Source organism: Medicago truncatula, chromosome 3, assembly GCF_003473485.1.
Source record: "Medicago truncatula cultivar Jemalong A17 chromosome 3, MtrunA17r5.0-ANR, whole genome shotgun sequence".
Classification (NCBI taxonomy): Eukaryota; Viridiplantae; Streptophyta; class Magnoliopsida; order Fabales; family Fabaceae; genus Medicago; species Medicago truncatula.
In genome coordinates this window covers 25,133,529-25,152,147 of record NC_053044.1, presented here as the reverse complement: position 1 = coordinate 25,152,147, position 18,619 = coordinate 25,133,529, and the positions used below count along the sequence as shown (strand labels likewise).

Below are 18,619 nucleotides of genomic sequence, written 5' to 3'. Positions count from 1 at the left end.
GATATGTTTGTTTCAAGTTTACCAAATTTATTTTTAGAAGTAAGATTCCTCAGAACATAAAGATCGAAATTTTATTATAAGGTATTTAGAAAAAAGTTTTTTTTTTGTGGTGGTCGGGATTCGAACCCCAAACCTTGCCTATATTATGCATTGTCCATAGTTAAGTTCAAAATTGCTTAACATTATAATATTCTCAAAAACCATAAAAATAGGGATTATAATATGTAATTGCATATGAATTTATTCTCATATTCACAAGAACTTTATTCTCAGCCTTTTATTTGTGAAAATTTTATATTCCCGAAAATCAAATTCAATAAACTTGTAACAAACATAAGCAAATATATTTCTTTTCTATCATTTTATTTATAGGAATCTACGAATATAACTTAAACAAACGCACCCTTAACTTCATGTTTGATCTCTTATGTTTATTTTAGATTTTAAATAGGTCTATTATGTTTGAAAAGTTTCAAATTAGACCTCCTAATCACCGATAATGATTATTAGTGCGAACCAAACTTAAACGAAATTCGACGAACAGGTGAATTGACTATTTTAATTCCAACCAACCATGCATTCTAGGACAACTATATTATTAGTTTTTATTAAAAAATAATTTTGACTACAATTAAACACGTTCGTAGTTTTTTCGCACAAAAGGATTCACACTAACAGATTGAAAAATATGTCATGTCATGTCATGAAACGACTCACCCATCTTCATTGCATCATCATCATCTTCATCATTATCCATCTTCTTTCATCTTCATCCAATCTCATCGTCTTCAAGGAATGACCTATTGTATTACCTCAATTCTCAATAACATAATATCTGTATCAAAATCATTCCAATAGAATAATAGAGGTAAGGAATCACCTATTGTACAACATAGTCCTATGTGTTGATCAATCAATTTACAAAACAAAAATGTTGGGACCCCTCATCTGCATACAACATAGGGTCAAGGATCAAATGAAGGTAACAAAATATCTGCACCTCAGTTACCTCATCAACACAATCAACACCTCAGTTTCCTCATCAATATGCTACATAAATCACAAGACAATTCAAACTCTTTCCTCTTTTCACTGAAATCTGCAACATTCTTCAGTTGAACATGGACATGATATAACTGTTAAGTTAAATTTAGTGCTATTTCTTCGCCAACAAGTTATTAGCAATTCCATTAGCTCAGTAACCAAACCAATTTGGCTGTAGTTATAAAAAGGTTAAACACCGCACGCCATTCAACTACTCAAGCTCTAAAATCATCAATTTCAAGCACAAATTCAAAACTCTCAACATCGCAGGCTTTTCATTATGCTGACCAGCGCATTGATCACAGTTTCAGGATTGGCATACGACCCATCAAGGTTGATTGCATGATACTCCAACCCTTTCCATCGCGCAATGTACGCAAAATGTGGACGCCTGAACTGGCTGCTAATAATCTCTAGAATCACAGTTTTAGGCAATGCAGATACTATGTGAGTAAGACCAGCACCATGTGCACCAATGATCACTGATGCATCTTGAATTGCTCGTACCTGTTCCTTCATAGACATGTGTGCGAACAATCCGTTGACGAGGTTGATTTTACACCCTTTATAATTAGCTGCCCAACTTTTCAAGGATTCAAACACTTCAGCCTCGTTAGTTAGCCTTGATTCAACTTTACCACCGTGACGTGGATGAGCTAAATAATCTTCACGACGAACAAACAGGACATTATGTCCTCCAGAGATGGGTTTTCCGACATGGTTTAAGTTTAAAGGTAGTCCAAATGATGCTCTAATCATTTCTCCAAACTCAGAAATACGTGCAGTTTTTTCGTTATCTGGTTTTCGCCACAATTCTTGTGCAGAAGCTCCGTCGCAAAATATATCTTCCGTTAGCCCTTTAAAGAGAGCAGTCTCATATCCCAAAGGTGAGAGAATAGCATGACGAAAACATACTGTTCCGGTGAAGTTTTTAGCATATCTGACGCTTGAGAATAGCGCTTTCCATGTCTCTTCAAGTGGAGCCTGAAAAATATTGGAAGAAACTAATAAATTATCAAAGAAGTCTGCCAAGGAAAATCAAACTAAGAAAGGGATAGTACATTTATGTTTATATAATGTTTGAAGGAAGAAACCAGTAATACTTAAGCAACATGATTGTTAACTTACAGATTTAACCAAAACCACAACTACAGATTAATCACAAATGAATCTTACAAGTGAAGAATGTCAGTAAATTATTACCCCTAATGTGGACATAAGAAAAGGGGTCCAAAGGTGGACCCTCACCATTTTTAGTAAAATGGTGGGAATTGTCAAAAAAATAAATGGAAAAAGGTGCGGTAGTTTACTAAAAATGATGGGGGTCCTACTGCAGATCCCGTTTTTTGAGGTCCATATTAGGGAGACCCTAAATGAAAAATAATACCCTAACAAAACAAACTTCCATTTAGCAGTGAAGAAGAAAGAAGCCACATAATGAGAACCATGTTCTAACTCAACATGCTCCAATGGAAGAAAATTATGAAAACTTATTAAACTACAGACACATGACATTGATCACAGAAGAATAACACGTGTTTGACATTTTCCACAATTTTAACTACAAGTGCCTATCAAATTTGCAGTTGACCCTTGGAAACCAACCAAGAAAGAAGATGTGTTGATTAAAATTATTTTGATCACCTATACGCACAATGAATATATATCATCATTCTTATTCTTATCTGCCACATTTGATGGCAGAATTTGACCAGTGGTATCATTATTAGAGAAAAAAATAAGGATAAACTTTAATTACTAAAATGTAGCATAATTTTGAGGGTCTTCACCTCCCAAGCCAAAAGGCCTCAGTCTCTTACAAATGGAAACATAATTTCGAGGGTCTTCACCTCACTAGCCAAAATGTAGCATAATTTTGAGGGTCTTCATTCCCTAGCCAAAAATCGCAGATATAATGAGTATTCAATATAGTGCGATCTCACACGATTCTGCTGCTGCGAGTATTCAGGTCGAGTTCATGACCCGGTTCATTTAAATCACTCTACCCACAATTTTAACCCTAAAAAACCCTATTTCTTACGTGAAGCTCTCAGCCGTGTCTCTCTATATCTAGCGATTTACGAACCACCCTGTTCTCCAATCTCTCACTCTCGCTTCTCTCTGCTTTGTTGCCTGCGACCCTGTCTCTTTCTTGTTCTCTTTTCGTGCACGTGGCCATGGCTTCTGGTGGTGGGCCAAAGCTGAGGGAAGTAGTAGTAGATGTAGTGAGACAGGGGCTAGTGGTTGTGTTATGTTTGAACTTTAACTTTATGTTATTATCTAAGTCATTTGACTAATGTGACTAATTATTATTATGACTTATTTGGATGTTATGCAACTTATGGTTATGAAATTTCAGTTTTAAGTTTGCTTCAATGATGCCATTTTTTTTTCTTCATGTTTTGCATGCATAGATTTTCTTTTTGGTACAATCTTATGATCCTTGTTATGATTCTACATTTAATGATCTTGCTACCCCCTCTCCTATCTTAGGTAGCATCTCAATCTTGACAACATTGCCAACGTGAATAACTAATTTTCATAATGAGGTCAAAAATTACACACATAGACATAGTCAACAACCTTTCCAACTCTCCAAATCTTATGATCGTTTCCTAATCAGAATCTCAAAACCTTACTTTAGAGTTTTGATTTCAATATATTTGGTTGCCAAGTAGACAGCTAATAACAAAAAATCATTTAAAAAGGAAATAAACATGCAAACCAACAGCATTAAAGATGCTGCATACTTTCTATTTTCATATTTCATAATGAGAATGTAAGCAAACTAACATCATCAGATAGTTGAAATAAAATGAAACAGATTTACAAAACTGATATCATGCATACCTTACAGTGTCCATCTACAAAGATCAAATGAGGTCGATTAGGCAAGCCAGTAACTCTAGAAGAAACATATGCACTGTACCAGTCTGTAACAGTGTGAAATAGATTAGCATATTCAAAGCGTGTCACCAGAAGTGTTGGTTCCTCAATCCACTGCAAATAGAAAACCTCGTGTCAACACACAAATAAAACTTGTCAATATTTTAAAGAATGAAGACACAATAACTCTCCTTTTTGGCAGAATACACGGAGTGCATGGCCAGTTACATGGATTCTTACTATTTCGTTTATTTATTTTTGAAGACTTGGCTTTTCCTTTATTTTTTTTCCCAAGTTAATCCTTTATGTTACAAAAGGATAGCACCATTGACCCATTTTTTGTGTTTCAGTTAAAAAAAAAATCCTATGTGGCTGTTACTGTGCTTGCTAATAACACATGCGATTGATTATGTGGTTACTGACATGAGTCATGACATAGCTTCTCCATCTTGCAATTAAACCCTAATTGTTTTTTATTCTCCCTTTTCTGGGTTTAGGAGAAATCTAACTCTAGAAGATGAAAAAATTTAGTCATACAAGTACAGAAACACTAACTAGAATTTTCAATCGTACAATGGCATTGGCAGCACTTGCAATCCTTAGCCAAATATCAGAACACTGTTTACCGCTAGCAAAACCTTCTTCCCATGGCCCCCAAATTTTTATAAATATCCCACAAAAATCAACTTAAGACAAAATATTCTTAACCCATTGAGTCTTCGTAGATCTCTTGTTCGTTCCTCTGCAAACTCATTCCTCTCGCTCTTCACTAGCTTTTTCAAAATGAGAGTGATGGTTTGCTGCTTTTGTTTTTCAGGGGATGTCAATTGATGAGGTTTGGGGTTTGAGGAGAACAGGAATCAATGTGGGAAGACGATGGGAGAAAAAAAATTCAACACATGGTAGTGTAATATTTTTTTCCCGGTTTTCTGAGTTTTGAAGAGGATATTTTTGGGTCTTGAAAAGGAACTAATCTTATTCCTAGGGATTGAGATGCCAATTTCTTTCTAGATACGGATTTCTAGGAAGAGGAACAAATCTTATCGTAAGGGATTGAGATCCCAATTCTTGTCTAGAACTAAATTTCTAGGAAGAACACTTTAAATTGATGAAGATTTGAGTTTTTTTTTAAGAAAGATAAAGGGCTAAATGCATTTTTTGTCCCCATATTATACTTTGATTAAAGTTTTAGTCCTCTTTCATCAATGATGATGTCGTATAAGCAACAAACGGCCACATAAGTGTTATTTGACAGTGTAACAGAAACTCGAAAAAGTTACGGGGACTAATCCAAACCTTGAAATTAAGTTAGTGGAATCCAGAAGTAATTTTGTACAGAATGTAACTACATTTATGGCCTCTAACCAGATATTGGCCATACCTAGCTGGCTAGCTGCATTCTTAATTTGTTTGATTCCTTTATACACAGATTTACCTGTTTAAGAAAATTTCACATTCCCTCCAATCTCTAAATTGTTTTTGTTTTTCTTTTAATTAGCTGATTATATACCTAACTGTTACATTAAATCCTTTGCCTTTCATAATTTCATTCACAAAAAATGTCCCATGCCGCCATATAAGGTCGAACCGAAAGATAAGCATGCCACCCACCTCTTAAAAGAGAAACTAATTTATAAAAGTAACTAGTACAGCAAACCATTTCAGAATTATCAAAATTAGACAAATCCATCAACATCTCTTAAACTTCAAAGAAATTTCAACCAAATCCAAGCACTGATTCGAAACTCAATCATAAAACAAAAACCATAAATAACAAATATACTAATTCAATTTCATCACAAGCAAAATCAAAATTCTAAAATTGACAGCAATTTAATTCGCCCTAATATCTAACCAGTGAATTGAATTCATACATGTGTAAAGATCTTTAACTTAGCATAACTGCTTTTCAAAGTCACAAATATGGATGATTGTGATTCATTGACAGTGTAAAACAACTCTTTCTACCGACCGTAAATGAAAATTAATCTCCTAACCAATAACCATAAACACTCAAATGATCAAATTCAAAAACTTTAAACAAATAAACAAACAATTATGAATTAATCATCATCCTAAACCTCGCCTGATCACAAGCAAATTCCGAAATCCAAAATAAGACAAAAACGATAAATGGAAAATACCTAAATTTGGTTTCATCAAAAGCAAAACCCAAAATTCTAAACTTGACAACAATTCCATAACAACTAACCAATGAATTTAACTCATAATAATCAATAAATACCCAACTGATCAAAGTCAAAAACTTTAAACAAAAAATTAAGAATTAATCATCCTAAATCCTTACCTTATCACAGCTAAATTCTTTCTTTCCAACAACCCTCATCTTACCAATCAAATCACGCATAGTATGTCTCATAATCTCCCCTCTAGGAACATATCTATCCAAAAAACCCTCATCAACAACCATCTTCCCTCCTTTAAACCCTAAACCACCATCAACCTCAAAAGCACCATCATCAAACAAAGGCAACTCCTCATCTTCACTTCTTCCAATAACATCACCCAAACTCTCACCACCCTTTGCCATTCCAATCCTCTCCACCACCATCCTCACTCTCCCACCTTCACAAATTGAACTCCTCAATGTTTCACTATACCAACACCTAAACCACCCTCCTCCTCCGGCGCGGCCCGAAAACACCTCAACCAATCGCGTGAACCCATTTCCAAAATAACCCTCACATGACCTAAGTGGAGTTGAATTTGAAGGTTGTGACCATGGTGAGTAAGAAGGTAGAATTGGCCATGGTTTTAAGATATGGGTTTTGTGTTTCTCTATAAAGGGTCGTCGAAAAGGTGAATCTTTAGTGAAAATTTTGATGTGAGAATTTGGTGATGGTGTAGGGTTGAGAAAAGAAGGGTGGTGGATGAAGTAAAGACAGAGAGAGAAGGAGTTGAAGATGAAAAGGAACAGTAGGATCTGAACCTTCTTGTTCATAGCTTCTCTCTCTCTCTCCTACTCTCTCTCTAGACTAGACACTGTTTGGTGACAGAGTCGTAATTTGTGAACTGTGAAGTGAAGACATGTGGAAAAAGAAGCCATGCTAGTACATTTGTAAGTTTATTTTTGACTGAATAATATTTTTGGTATTTATTAATCCCTTAATTAAAATTTGATTTATTTTGATATCTTAATTTTTCTTTTATTATACATTTTTGTTAGTTTTAATTCAAAACCGTTAAATTTTTTTCTGGAATTTTTTTCGGATTTTTGTTGTTGAAGGTTGATAGAGATGATATGAAGATGAAGAAGGGGAGAAACAAATGAAAAAAAACTTAACGTTTTTGAATTAAAACTAACGAAAGGATCAAAATGTGTAAGGAGATAAAGTTAAGATACAAAAAAAAATCAAATTTTAATTTAGGGACCAAAGTGATACTAATTAAATAGTTAAGGGACCAAAAATGCAATTTAACCTTTATTTTTTGTGTTTTAGTGATCTCTAAGTTGGGTTTGATCCCCGACCTTCTATATACTCCCTCTGTCTCTAAATTATAGTCGTTTAAAGGTGTGTGTGCACGATTATTAAGAAAATGATTAATTTTGTTGACTATTAAGAACATAAACATATTACTAACCTTTCAAGGAAAGCAACACCAACATGGTTTCAACATCATGTTCAGCCATTGGAGGTTTTATGATACGTTGATAGAATTCGTTATAACTGTATGTAAACTGCAAACAAATGATGGTGTCAACACACGTGTATATATAAAGTGGAATGAAGAGTTTGAATCATAGTTATGTGTGTACATAGAGGATGATGATTGGGTAGTTTGAATCTCATATCCATTGCATAAATGTATATCAAAGGTCATGATAAATGCTTGAGTGTTTAATGGTTACTTGGGAGCGATAGAAGTCAACATTCTTGTAATTATTGTTGTAGTTATTTGTATTTATTATCATTCATGTTTGTCATTATTTATATTTATTCTCATTCATGATCGCATTATTTATTATCATTCATGTTTTTCATTATTTATATTTATTCTCATTCATGATCGCATTAAATGTTAGCAAGGGAGGGAAAATTTGGAGTGTTTAGGGCAAAATTATGGCTAAATGTTAGCTTGGCAAGTCTAACTTCTATAATAAAGGATAATAATAATATATAAAATATAGATTTTGATAGATTTAGATATAAATAGATAGATATATTGAGTCAACAAAAGAGGATGCATGTGGACTGAATTTTGAACTAGATATATTAATTTTTGTTGACCTAATTTTTTCTTGAAAATAGGACAGAAGGAAGTACAATATTGTACATGTTAGACAAACCCTAAAAACTGAATTGTTATTATGAGAATTTTTTAGAAAGTTAAAAAGAACATTGACTTAACTTTTTGAGTCATGCTAATTAGTGCCCCTGGGGCACTCGTTAATGGCACTGGTTAAGGAAATTGAAAGACAGAATTTTAAGCTAAAAAAGACACTTTTAAAACTTTTGATGCATTAAGTGCATAACTTCCAAAGCATAAATTTGATTCCTTAGTTGGTGCCTCTTGGACAATTGTCAGCATTTTCCTAATTTTTGTTAGGGGAAGAAAATTGACTTAATTAAAGCAAAATGGTAACTTGTTCCCTAATAAAGGGAAATGCTAAAGAGAATTAAATAAAGGGATATGCCAAATTGTTAAATAACCAAAAGTATAAATAACATTTTGGAAATTGTGTATTCATAATTTTGAAAGCTTTAAATTTTACTTTTTAACTTGTGCATTTACTGACTTATTCTTTTTTAGTTTAGGTTAACTTACCTAGCCGCCGAATTTACTAATGTCACTTTCTCTCGAAAATCAAAGGTTAACAAAAACATAAAACACGACGATCAATCTTAAATAACGCTTTTGGTAAGAGAACAATATGATTTTAATCTAAAGATATCAATTTACTATGAATGACGAATTTTCCCTGTGAGAATTGAGATGAGAGAAAAAAATCTTTAAGAAACGAGTTAGAGGATGAGAACAAGGATCACAACTCCAGCTTTGCGGAAATCACATCCATTAACAATTTATTATGTTAATTGATCCCTGCATGATTATGAGTGTGTATCCGAGAAAAACAAATAGAGAGAAAAACTCTTTGGTCAAGAATAGGAACTAGGGAGGGCACTGGTTTGGGTGGAGGGGGACGAGGTGCAAGGGAAGTATTCATTTATCCAAATCGAGATATTACATCATTCAACACCGCTAAAAATGTAAAGGATGAATCTGAGAACAAACTCACATCATCCAAGTTAATAGCATACAGGGGCATAATATCTACAAAAATATATGATAAAATTAAAGTGACCGAAATATCCATGGTTTCCGGATCTGCAACGTTGACGCTCAAATTTTGATTGAATAATTGATAGCAATTGGTGCAACAAATCTTGAAACAGATTCATAGCATCTTAGAATTTAGGTTGGACTTAACTCAACCTTACAAAACTGATTTATAAGGTAACGATTATTCCCACATATAAACTTTATTCCAGACGATATATCTTCCAATATATGACTCGTAACATTTATCAAATTCAAATGCATACGATTGCCATGCGAAATTGATGAAGAGACTTGAAAACTAGCATGATGTTTATATAACGTTGAGTTCTTCTTTGAAATAAAAGAGAACAGCATGCACTAGAAGAAAAGTACCAATTAAGCTTCAACTTACGTTACTTACTTGACAAGTAACTCAACTTACACAACTAATATTAATATATATACTACTCTCTCTGCCATTAAGTGTCGTTTTAGAAAAATTAATGCTAAAATAGTAAAGTATATTTTTGCACATTTTCTTCCTATACCTTCAATTTAACCCACCAATATATTCCTATTTTTTGACACACACTTTATCTTTCCAATAAATTTAATATTTTATATTTTTCTTGTAACAAACATATTTTTTTTTTTTAAGATTGTAACATACATCTGTTAGTTAATATATTTTTCTCCAAAAAATTCTTATTTTTTTTTGTACACTCTCTATTATAACAAACAATTATCAATTTTTTTAAATATTGTGCACATCTCTTTAATTAATTTAAGTCATTATAAAAATTATTCCAACTTCACATTAATCAAAAGCTAAGAAAAAATTAACTTTCCTCCAACTCCTTTAATCAAAATTAAGGCTTCAACTATGACTTCCTTTTCACCTTCCATCAACAGTTCCAACAAGTCTTCCACTCGTTATTCCTTTTGAACATTCATGGAGTTTTTATTTGTTTTTTCTCTCAAATTTGTTCTTTTACTTTGCACTTGAAATTTTTAGCAATTATTTATCTTATCTATAGAATTTTAACTCTTCGTAAAATCATTATTTGTGGCGAGTCTTGGGGTTGTGATTTACTTACGATAAGTATAGTGTGTGTTGGATTTTGCAACTTTGAAAGGGTTTGTTTGGCTGATATGTGGGTGTATGTCCTGAAGTTATTTTGAAGTTAATTTACTGGTGAAGTATTTTTTTTTCGCTTAAGAGGATATATGCTTCATTTTAACTTTTTATGCAACTATGTTAATCATGCATATGGCTTGAATGTTAGACTGCATAGTTCAAGATATATTCAATTAGCATAATTAATGGCTGAATTTGGTAATATATCCAATACATGATTTCATAATCAATATGTATTGTTATAAGACCACAAAGTCGAAAAATGGTATAATTGCATCAGTTCAAACAGCGAAGTTAGAAGGGTCTGATTGTATCAGTTATAAAGAGATGAACTTTATTCATCAATGGTTCACAGAAAAAGGCTATGAAAAATGGGCTGAGCCAACCTGCTTAACCCTTATATATCTTTGTTTTGCAGCTGCTCCCATTGGTTTTTACTAGTACATGCATATATTTCAAAGAATGAGATACATCAATGAAAAATACATGAGATAAGATGATAACCACAAAATATATTTATGTTAAAATATTAGAATTATATCCTTACAAAAGATTCATAGCAACTACACCTAATCCCAACAATATAGAGATAATTAGTTAAACATGACTTTACAAGCCCTCGTGAGCTTAGCTCAGTTGGTAATGACAATACATAATGTATGCAAGGTCCGGGTTCGAGCCCCGAACCACAAAAAAAAAACATGACTTTTACAGTAAATAGTAAGAACGTAAGAGATTCTCTATCAAAGTTGATTCCTCGATCTGCTTCGTCATAGCCCCCCCCCCCTCTCTCTCACATAAGAGATTAGCTCCCCTCTCTCTCTCTATATATATATATGTGTGTGTGTGTGTTTAGGCTCTTCTTCTCTGCAACAGACTTTGGTCAATGTTATGTGGTGATACCTTTGAAAAGAAGTGAGACCTCTATTTATAAAATTATGGTATGTGGGTTTTCGCTAGGCGAATTTGGCTCGTCTAGCGAATCTGAGCTTTGTTCAGATGAAGGGAGATGACAAATCATCCAACAAGTCGCTAAAATAGTCTTAATTCACTAGGCCAAGTGTGGCTCTCCGAACGAATCTGCTCTAATATTTCTCCTTAAACTCTATGGATTCCTTCGCTTTGAGTTCGCTCAATTCGCCTAACAAAGGAACTCTGGATCAAAATCCTTGCTCTTTATTGTTTCTTTGTCAATGGGCTAAAAAACCTACATAATTGAAGAGAAATAGGTAAAAGTGGCTTAACTGGTATAAAAACTAGGTATTTAAATGAAATTGGGGTTTTTCATTAGTTAACTTGCAAAACAAGTTAATAAATATTTTGAATAAATAGGTAAAATAACCGAAGTCTCGCACTTATCACTAAATTGTTTTGCTGAGTCCCCATGAGCTTAACTCAGTTGGTAAGGACAATGCATAATATATGCAAGGTATGGGGTTCGAACCCCTAACACAAAAAAAAAAAAAAAAGATTGTTTTGCTGAATTGTTCTACATTAATAGGTTAATTAGTCAACCATAACACTGGAAGTAATCATGAATTAAGCATTCCAAACTCCATATAAATTATTTGTAACCACTAATTTGCTCCATGCAGATTTCTGTTTCTATATCACAAAGTAGCATTGTCTTCGTGTCAAACTTAAGGCTCAGGATCAATACAAATTAAGGACTCATGTAGTTTGGAACAAACTAGTTTATTCTCAGCTGAAATATTTGGTTCCTAAATGGAATAGCCTTTATCAGCACATTTCAAAAAAAATTTCTTGTAAGTGTACTTGTTGAAAGGTTTTGTTGTGAGTGATGTCAACCTTATTCAAGAACAAAGTTTTGAATAGAATTTTATTTGCTTGAGTAACTAGCAGCAGTCTTAGGGAATATACAATCATAAATACAAAGAAATGTTTCTCAAAACAAAGCTTGAGAAACAAAGAAATGTTTTGCTTCAATTTTTAATTAAGTGTTTATCTGGATTCTGATATATTTCCATAAAATATTTGATAAATCAAATATTACAAAATTCAGTAAGGGTCCGTTTGGTTCGAAAGTTTTGGAGGGGAGGGGAGGGAAGGGGAGGGGAGATTTTTAATTTGAAGTGTTTGGTTCAATTTTTAGAAGGGAAGGGAAGGGGAGGGGAGGGGAGCAAATCTCTTTAAAATTTTATTGCATTGCCATAATTATCCTTAAATTAATTTCAAATCTCAATATTAACCTTGTAACAACTTTTATTATTATTAGATTATATTATTTTTGTAACAATCTTATTATTATTATTAGGTTATCTTATTCTTGTAACAATTATTATTATTATTTTGTTATATTTTCCTTGTAACAATTTTTATTATTATATAATCTACCACTCTTATTTGTTAGATGTACAAACCGCTCTTACTACTACTTTGTTGTTGTCAACGACTGCTTGAGGCTTCCTCCAAAGTGAATTGTGAGTAATTTCATCATCTCATTGTCTATATCGTAGTATTATTAATTACATCGTTATTGATTCGCTACTTTATTATCCTTGTTTAATCGTTATCGTTGTTGGAACTTTATTGTTTAAATTGTTGCTTTATCCTTACGGTGGCTTGTTTGTTTCATATGCAACAAATTTCATTTATCTTACAATTGTTAATTAATAAGCATTATCCATGATTTTGAAAATTCTTATGTCATATATTTAAGAGCTATGCTATTTTTTACGAAAGTAATTGGAAAAAATGCAAGGATTGCAAAGAATTGCTCTTATAAAAAAAATATTACAAAGAATTGCTCCGATAAAAAAAGTCAAAAAAAAAAAAAAAACAATATGATGTTTGGAGCAAAATACATGAGCCAGTTTAAGATAAAATAGCGGCTTAGATGTGTGCTTGTCTTTGTCAGTTTCTGAAATCGTAAAAACAAACAGTTTCTTTTATTTAATTAAGTTTAAGGGTAAAACGGTAAAATACTGTTAAAATCCCTCCCCTCCCCTTGTGAACCAAACACACTTTTAATTAAAAATATCTCCCCTCCACTCCCCTCCGTAAAAATCCCTCCCCTCCCCTCCTAATTCTCGAACCAAATGGACCCTAAGAGTACTGGTAACTTGAATCCTTCACATCAAATGCACTTTCATAAGTTGCATTGCTAGCATACAAAAAGTTTCTCAAAACAACAAAATCATAAAATTCAAAATTAAACATTTCTTTATTCCAAAACAACTTTACTAGTCAAAAAAATAACAAGAACTTATTTCCACTTTGGCTCAATCCAACTGCTATTCAGTGGTTCTCTTACATTCTCAAAATTCACCACTTCATCTTTAAATGTGTGGTATTTTTTTTGTTTCTAATGAATAAAACCGTCTTTTGAGTAACAAATTTCACAATCTGAATTCAAGGGTACATCATCATATGCTTTGCCTTCAAGAAAATTGACTTTTGGCAATTTAATGGTATATTTATACTTCAGCCCATGCTTTGGATGCACAAAAGTTAAGACATTGTCCTTATCTAAGAACACAAGTAAAGGACATAGTGAATGATCATCAAACTGTAACGCATGTATGTCACTGTACGATCTCCATTGAACTGGTGGTGCTCCTATTCGAAAGAGTGAGTTTATCGGTAGCTCGAAAATGTAAATAATCAAATACATTAAGACACTTTGCAATCACCTCGACAACATCTAATGAAAGTTCATAGTCATTAGTAGTTGTATCCTCTTTCTCGTTTAAATGGATTGCACCACATATACTTTCCTTTTCTCTAGTTTTAGGTTTTCCTCTTTTTTCTTCCAATATATCAGCTGTCATCCTACACCCCTAGTTACTGGGCCTAACCCTTTCACCTCTATTGTTTTCTGGGATATTTTACCCTATACCCTTGCCCATATACTTTCACATCTACAAATCTTAAAAAATTCTGATTTTACCCTTGTTAATTTCCCAATTATTCACAACATTCAATTCCACTTTAAGCATATCCGGATTGTATTTTTTTATCCATAAATCAATGTTGAAAACTCAACCATGATTCAGGGAACATATAAACCACCGGAAACCTGCAACTCACAACGGTTTCGGTAACTATAATGATTAGTGTTGTAAGAGTCGATTCTGATAAAAGAAAAAAAAAAAAAGAATATTTTCCGGCAAGAAAGGATTTCCTTAACAAGAAAAGATTCAAATAATGCTCTCACTCTTTGTTTTCTCCGAGAACGTTTTTTTGGAGAAAGTGTGAAACAATTGAAAGTTACTGCGGAGTTTTATCAACTTACAATATATGAAAGGAAGTAACTACCATTTTTACTTATTTACCCATGCCTGATTTTGCAGTAAATTTTTCACTTACCATTTACAAGGTTATATATGTCTATTATGGCTGTCAAAACCACTTTTGGACTAATTAGTGCAAATTACTGCAGCTACTCCCTATTGTCCAACGGCTATACAATTCTCCCTCCTATTATACCCTTTTTTCTTCATTGAGAAGGAAACCAAACTGTTCACCATCATATCAGTTGCAGTGAGATAAAACTACTCCATTATTGTATATTTTCACTCTCTCTTAACTTTCAATATTCTTCTCAGAATCAAACCGGTCACCGCAAGCATCTTCTAAAATCTGCTTTCCTCTTCTAAAATCGATCCAACTGCCTCCCTCCAAGGTATGAAAAATCAATTTCGTTTTGTTTCCTCCGTATTCCGCTTTCCTTTCGTGATGCATGTTGATTGTTACACATTTATTTGGTGATTTTCAATCTATTTCATGAAGAACATTTAGATCTGTAAAAGTATAATGGTTATTTTTCTTCTTCTTTTTGTCATTTTCGTTTATTAATGGTTGCATGTAAGTTTAAGTGTTTCAAAGTTTTCATTTATGAGTTAAAAAGTTTGTAAAAGCCTTTATTTGGATTTTTTGGTGTGTTTATTAATGGTTTTTGTTGTAATCCTTCAAACTCCTTCAGGAGCTGTGTGTGTTTTTGGTTCAAGCTATCATTTTTAAAACTTAATCCTTTGTAAAAGTTATGATCTTTCATCAATCTTTGTGTTTTTTTGGTCTGTGGCCGGTTGTATGTTTCATGATGAGCAGATGATAGTTGTTTGATGATTTTGCTGGATTTATGAACAATCTGAATGTCTATACGTTTCTTTATATAATCATCGATGAAAGTTGTTTTTCATATTGTGAACTACACTAATCTATGTAAGCCCACTGTTAGGATGAACAAGGGAAAGAAGATTGCTATTACTCGTCCTTATGACAATGTGAAGGATGTGAATGACTCCAAAGATGTTTGGAGTCTTGCTGTCAGGGTCATGGATCTTTGGTGTGTTACTGGTAAGTACAGACAGGAGCAGTACTTGGAGATGGTAATTGCTGATAAGGAGGTGATATTCTATTCCTTAAATACATTATTTTAAATACTGCATTTTTAGTAAGAATGATTCAAGATTAAGACAAGATATATTTATGCAGAATGACATGATCCAGCTGACTGTTCCATATGAGGAACTTGCTAAATGGAAAGAAATCTTGAAGGAGAACAATACTTATACAATGCTAAATTTTAAGGTATTGAAAAACGATGTTGCGGTCAAAGCTTCGACTCATCCTTTCAGACTTGCAGTTTCAGGAGCAACCATTATCAAACCAGTTGATTTTCCTACCATCCCTTTAGCCTCTTTCAGATTTAAAGACTTTGGAGAGATTCTGGCTGGAAACTACAGGAATGATCTGCTCATAGGTTAATATTTTAGTGCTTTCTCTGTTATTGTGCATATAGATGTACCAACACTTATATTTTTTGTGTGTGTGTGCTTGCCAGATGTCATTGGAGCTTTCCAAGATATTACTAATACAAATAAAAAGGGAACAATCATAAGATCAGTCACTTTTCTTCTTAAGGATGCTAGGTGGTTTTTAGTTAAACTTATTAATTTATCCATATTCTAAGTATATACTAACTTTATTTGATATCATGCGTATAAATACAGTGGCCTAATGATTCATGCCACACTTTGGGATGAGTTTGCAAAGCAATTCTTTGATGCTTTTAACCAGGCAAATGGACCTGAAACAATCTTCATTGTTCTCAAGCATGTGAGGGCTAGAGAAGCACAAGGTTCGCATAATAATCCTTAATCTATTTATTGTTATGCAAGTGTTTACACCATAGTTATAATCGTAATACTGTGTCTTGATGTCTATTTTGGCTGTTAGGTATTTATCCTTTGTGTGTCACCAATACCTGGTCTGGAACTAAGGTCATAATCAATGCTGAGATTCCTGAAATTGCTGAGTTTAAGACTAGGTATGTTTTACACAATTTTGCTTACACAATAAATTTTCGAGAACATTTGTTACTATGTTTTTAAATACTTCAACACAGATTTGCAGAACTTCCAATTGATGATGTCAATGCAAGCCAACAATTGTCACAACTTACCCAAGGATCTCAGATAACTCAACAAGGGGATATCATGAATAAGGCTCATTTTCTCACTCTTTCTGAGGTCAATCATGTGATGCATGTAAGATATTATTCCTATTATCAACAATATCAATATTGTTTTGAACTATTGTATAACTGTTTTGGTTATTGTTGTATGTTTAAGGAAACCATTTGTGTAACTATTGCTGAAATCAAAAAGATCAATGCCAACAAATATGGATGGATCTATGATGGATGCAATTTTTGTACTAAAGGTGTGAGGATGGATAATGGCCAACTCAAATGTAGAGGAAACCATATTAATGATGAAGCAAAACCCAGGTAGGTAGAGTTGATATTTATAAGAATTTGTTAGTATGGTTATAGTTGCACATAAGTTTCATTTACCTCAGATTCAATATTATTCGATCGGTCATATAAGTTATGCAATTATCTAACTTTAACATTAACTAATTAGATGAGTTACACATTCATATTAAAGCCTAAAATATGAGCATTATTATTTTCAGGTTTAGGGTTGAGGTTGAAGCTGTTTACAAGAATGATAAGGCAAAGTTTTTGTTATGGGACAATGATGTTGCATCCATAATAGGAATGTCTGCTCAGGAGCTGAAAGAACAGTTGGTTGAGGTTAACATTTTCCATTACTTCTAAATATAGTGTTGTTCCTTTTTAGATATGTGTCTAATGTTTATGAGTTCATAGATTGGTCAGTTTCATCCAACGGCTTATCCCCCAATTCTGGATCAAGTTGTGTGCCCACAGAAGGTTTTCAAAATCAAAGCTTGTCCTGAATCAAGTCCGTACTCTGTTATTCAAATTAGTGACAATGAAGGGCTTTTGAAAAATCTTGAAAAACAATTTGGATTGGGAGAGGTATATAACCTCGTGATTGTAGTCAATATTTTGAAGTTTCTATACAAATATATTTTAAATTTTTTCCATCAATGATTGTAGGCCAGTTCAAAGCTTGCCCTTCTTGATGAGGTGAAGGTTGATGAAGTGAAGGAGTCTCAAGAGTTAGTTGTTGATACTTTGAACACTGTAAGTTATTTATTTGTATACATGTCATTTTCAAAATAGTTTTTCCAAATGTTTAACAACTAGCAACCTACATAAAATACTCAAATTATAGAGAATCCTCATATATTCCATTGAATGATTGTGCAGCAATCCCTCTGTGATGAAACCGATCCTTCCTGCAGTTCTGCGACCCCTCCTCCCAAAAGAAACTCGCAGGAAGATGTTGATTGGGTTGGTTCTACACAGGATGTTGAGGCAACCCAACTTTCTTCAACTAAGCTTGCCAAACAACCCAAGTTAGAGCCAAAGAACTAATCAAATCACCTTAACAAGAACACCTTTTATCTACCTTTTTTTGGTTAACTTTGACCTTTGGTTCTGAACAATTATCTAAGTACCATATGTTGGTCTTTTGCACTTATCTTGGCTGATGTAATATATTATCTAACCTATCCAAACATCGGTGACTTTTGTTAAATGACTTCACTCACAAGCTATTTTGAATGACTACTACTACTTATGTGCTTGAATTCAAATGCAATATTAACTACTACATTTATAATACAATATTGACTGACAAACTGTTTATATATATATGTGACACCTAATAATCTTTTTACTAAAATTACATCATTATAGTATCAGATATTATAGAACATTAGTTACCATATATAGATGAAATTATATTAACCATATTTCAATAATGAACATCATTAAACCATAAATTCTCGGTTTTCTAAACATAATGATAATTATATTACACTTAGCCACAATATTACAAATATCTTAAATTGATAAAACGATACTCCCTC

General features: G+C 33.0%; 2 protein-coding genes across 2 annotated transcripts; one reads left to right on the top strand and one right to left on the bottom strand.

The window, feature by feature from the left end:
* Window positions 1-582: 582 nt before the first annotated feature.
* Window positions 583-6,982, bottom strand: LOC11424626 (beta-1,2-xylosyltransferase). The gene is made up of 3 exons (XM_003600177.4): window positions 6,239-6,982; window positions 3,895-4,044; window positions 583-2,028 (listed from the first exon to the last, which is right to left on the bottom strand). The coding sequence occupies exons 1-3, from the start codon at window positions 6,890-6,892 to the stop codon at window positions 1,303-1,305; spliced, it is 1,530 nt and encodes a 509-aa protein (XP_003600225.1). The 5' UTR covers window positions 6,893-6,982; the 3' UTR covers window positions 583-1,302.
* An 8,513-nt stretch (window positions 6,983-15,495) lies between these two features.
* LOC11428280 (replication protein A 70 kDa DNA-binding subunit C) lies at window positions 15,496-17,438 on the top strand. Its single transcript, XM_003600174.2, has 8 exons — window positions 15,496-15,720; window positions 15,809-16,076; window positions 16,158-16,245; window positions 16,327-16,454; window positions 16,553-16,643; window positions 16,722-16,863; window positions 16,948-17,105; window positions 17,294-17,438. The coding sequence occupies exons 1-8, from the start codon at window positions 15,496-15,498 to the stop codon at window positions 17,436-17,438; spliced, it is 1,245 nt and encodes a 414-aa protein (XP_003600222.2).
* The last annotated feature ends 1,181 nt before the right edge of the window (window positions 17,439-18,619 follow it).

Excerpts from the sequence above, each read along its gene's own strand:
- LOC11428280 (XM_003600174.2), top strand. The coding sequence starts at position 15,496 with ATGAAAGTTGTTTTTCATATTGTGAACTACACTAATCTATGTAAGCCC. Across the intron at positions 16,455-16,552 it reads GAGGGCTAGAGAAGCACAAG|GTATTTATCCTTTGTGTGTC; the intron begins GTTCGCATAATA and ends TTTGGCTGTTAG. Across the intron at positions 17,106-17,293 it reads AATGATGAAGCAAAACCCAG|GTTTAGGGTTGAGGTTGAAG; the intron begins GTAGGTAGAGTT and ends TATTATTTTCAG.
- LOC11424626 (XM_003600177.4), bottom strand. The coding sequence starts at position 6,892 with ATGAACAAGAAGGTTCAGATCCTACTGTTCCTTTTCATCTTCAACTCC. Across the intron at positions 4,045-6,238 it reads AAGAATTTAGCTGTGATAAG|TGGATTGAGGAACCAACACT; the intron begins GTAAGGATTTAG and ends TTCTATTTGCAG. Across the intron at positions 2,029-3,894 it reads TTGTAGATGGACACTGTAAG|GCTCCACTTGAAGAGACATG; the intron begins GTATGCATGATA and ends AATATTTTTCAG.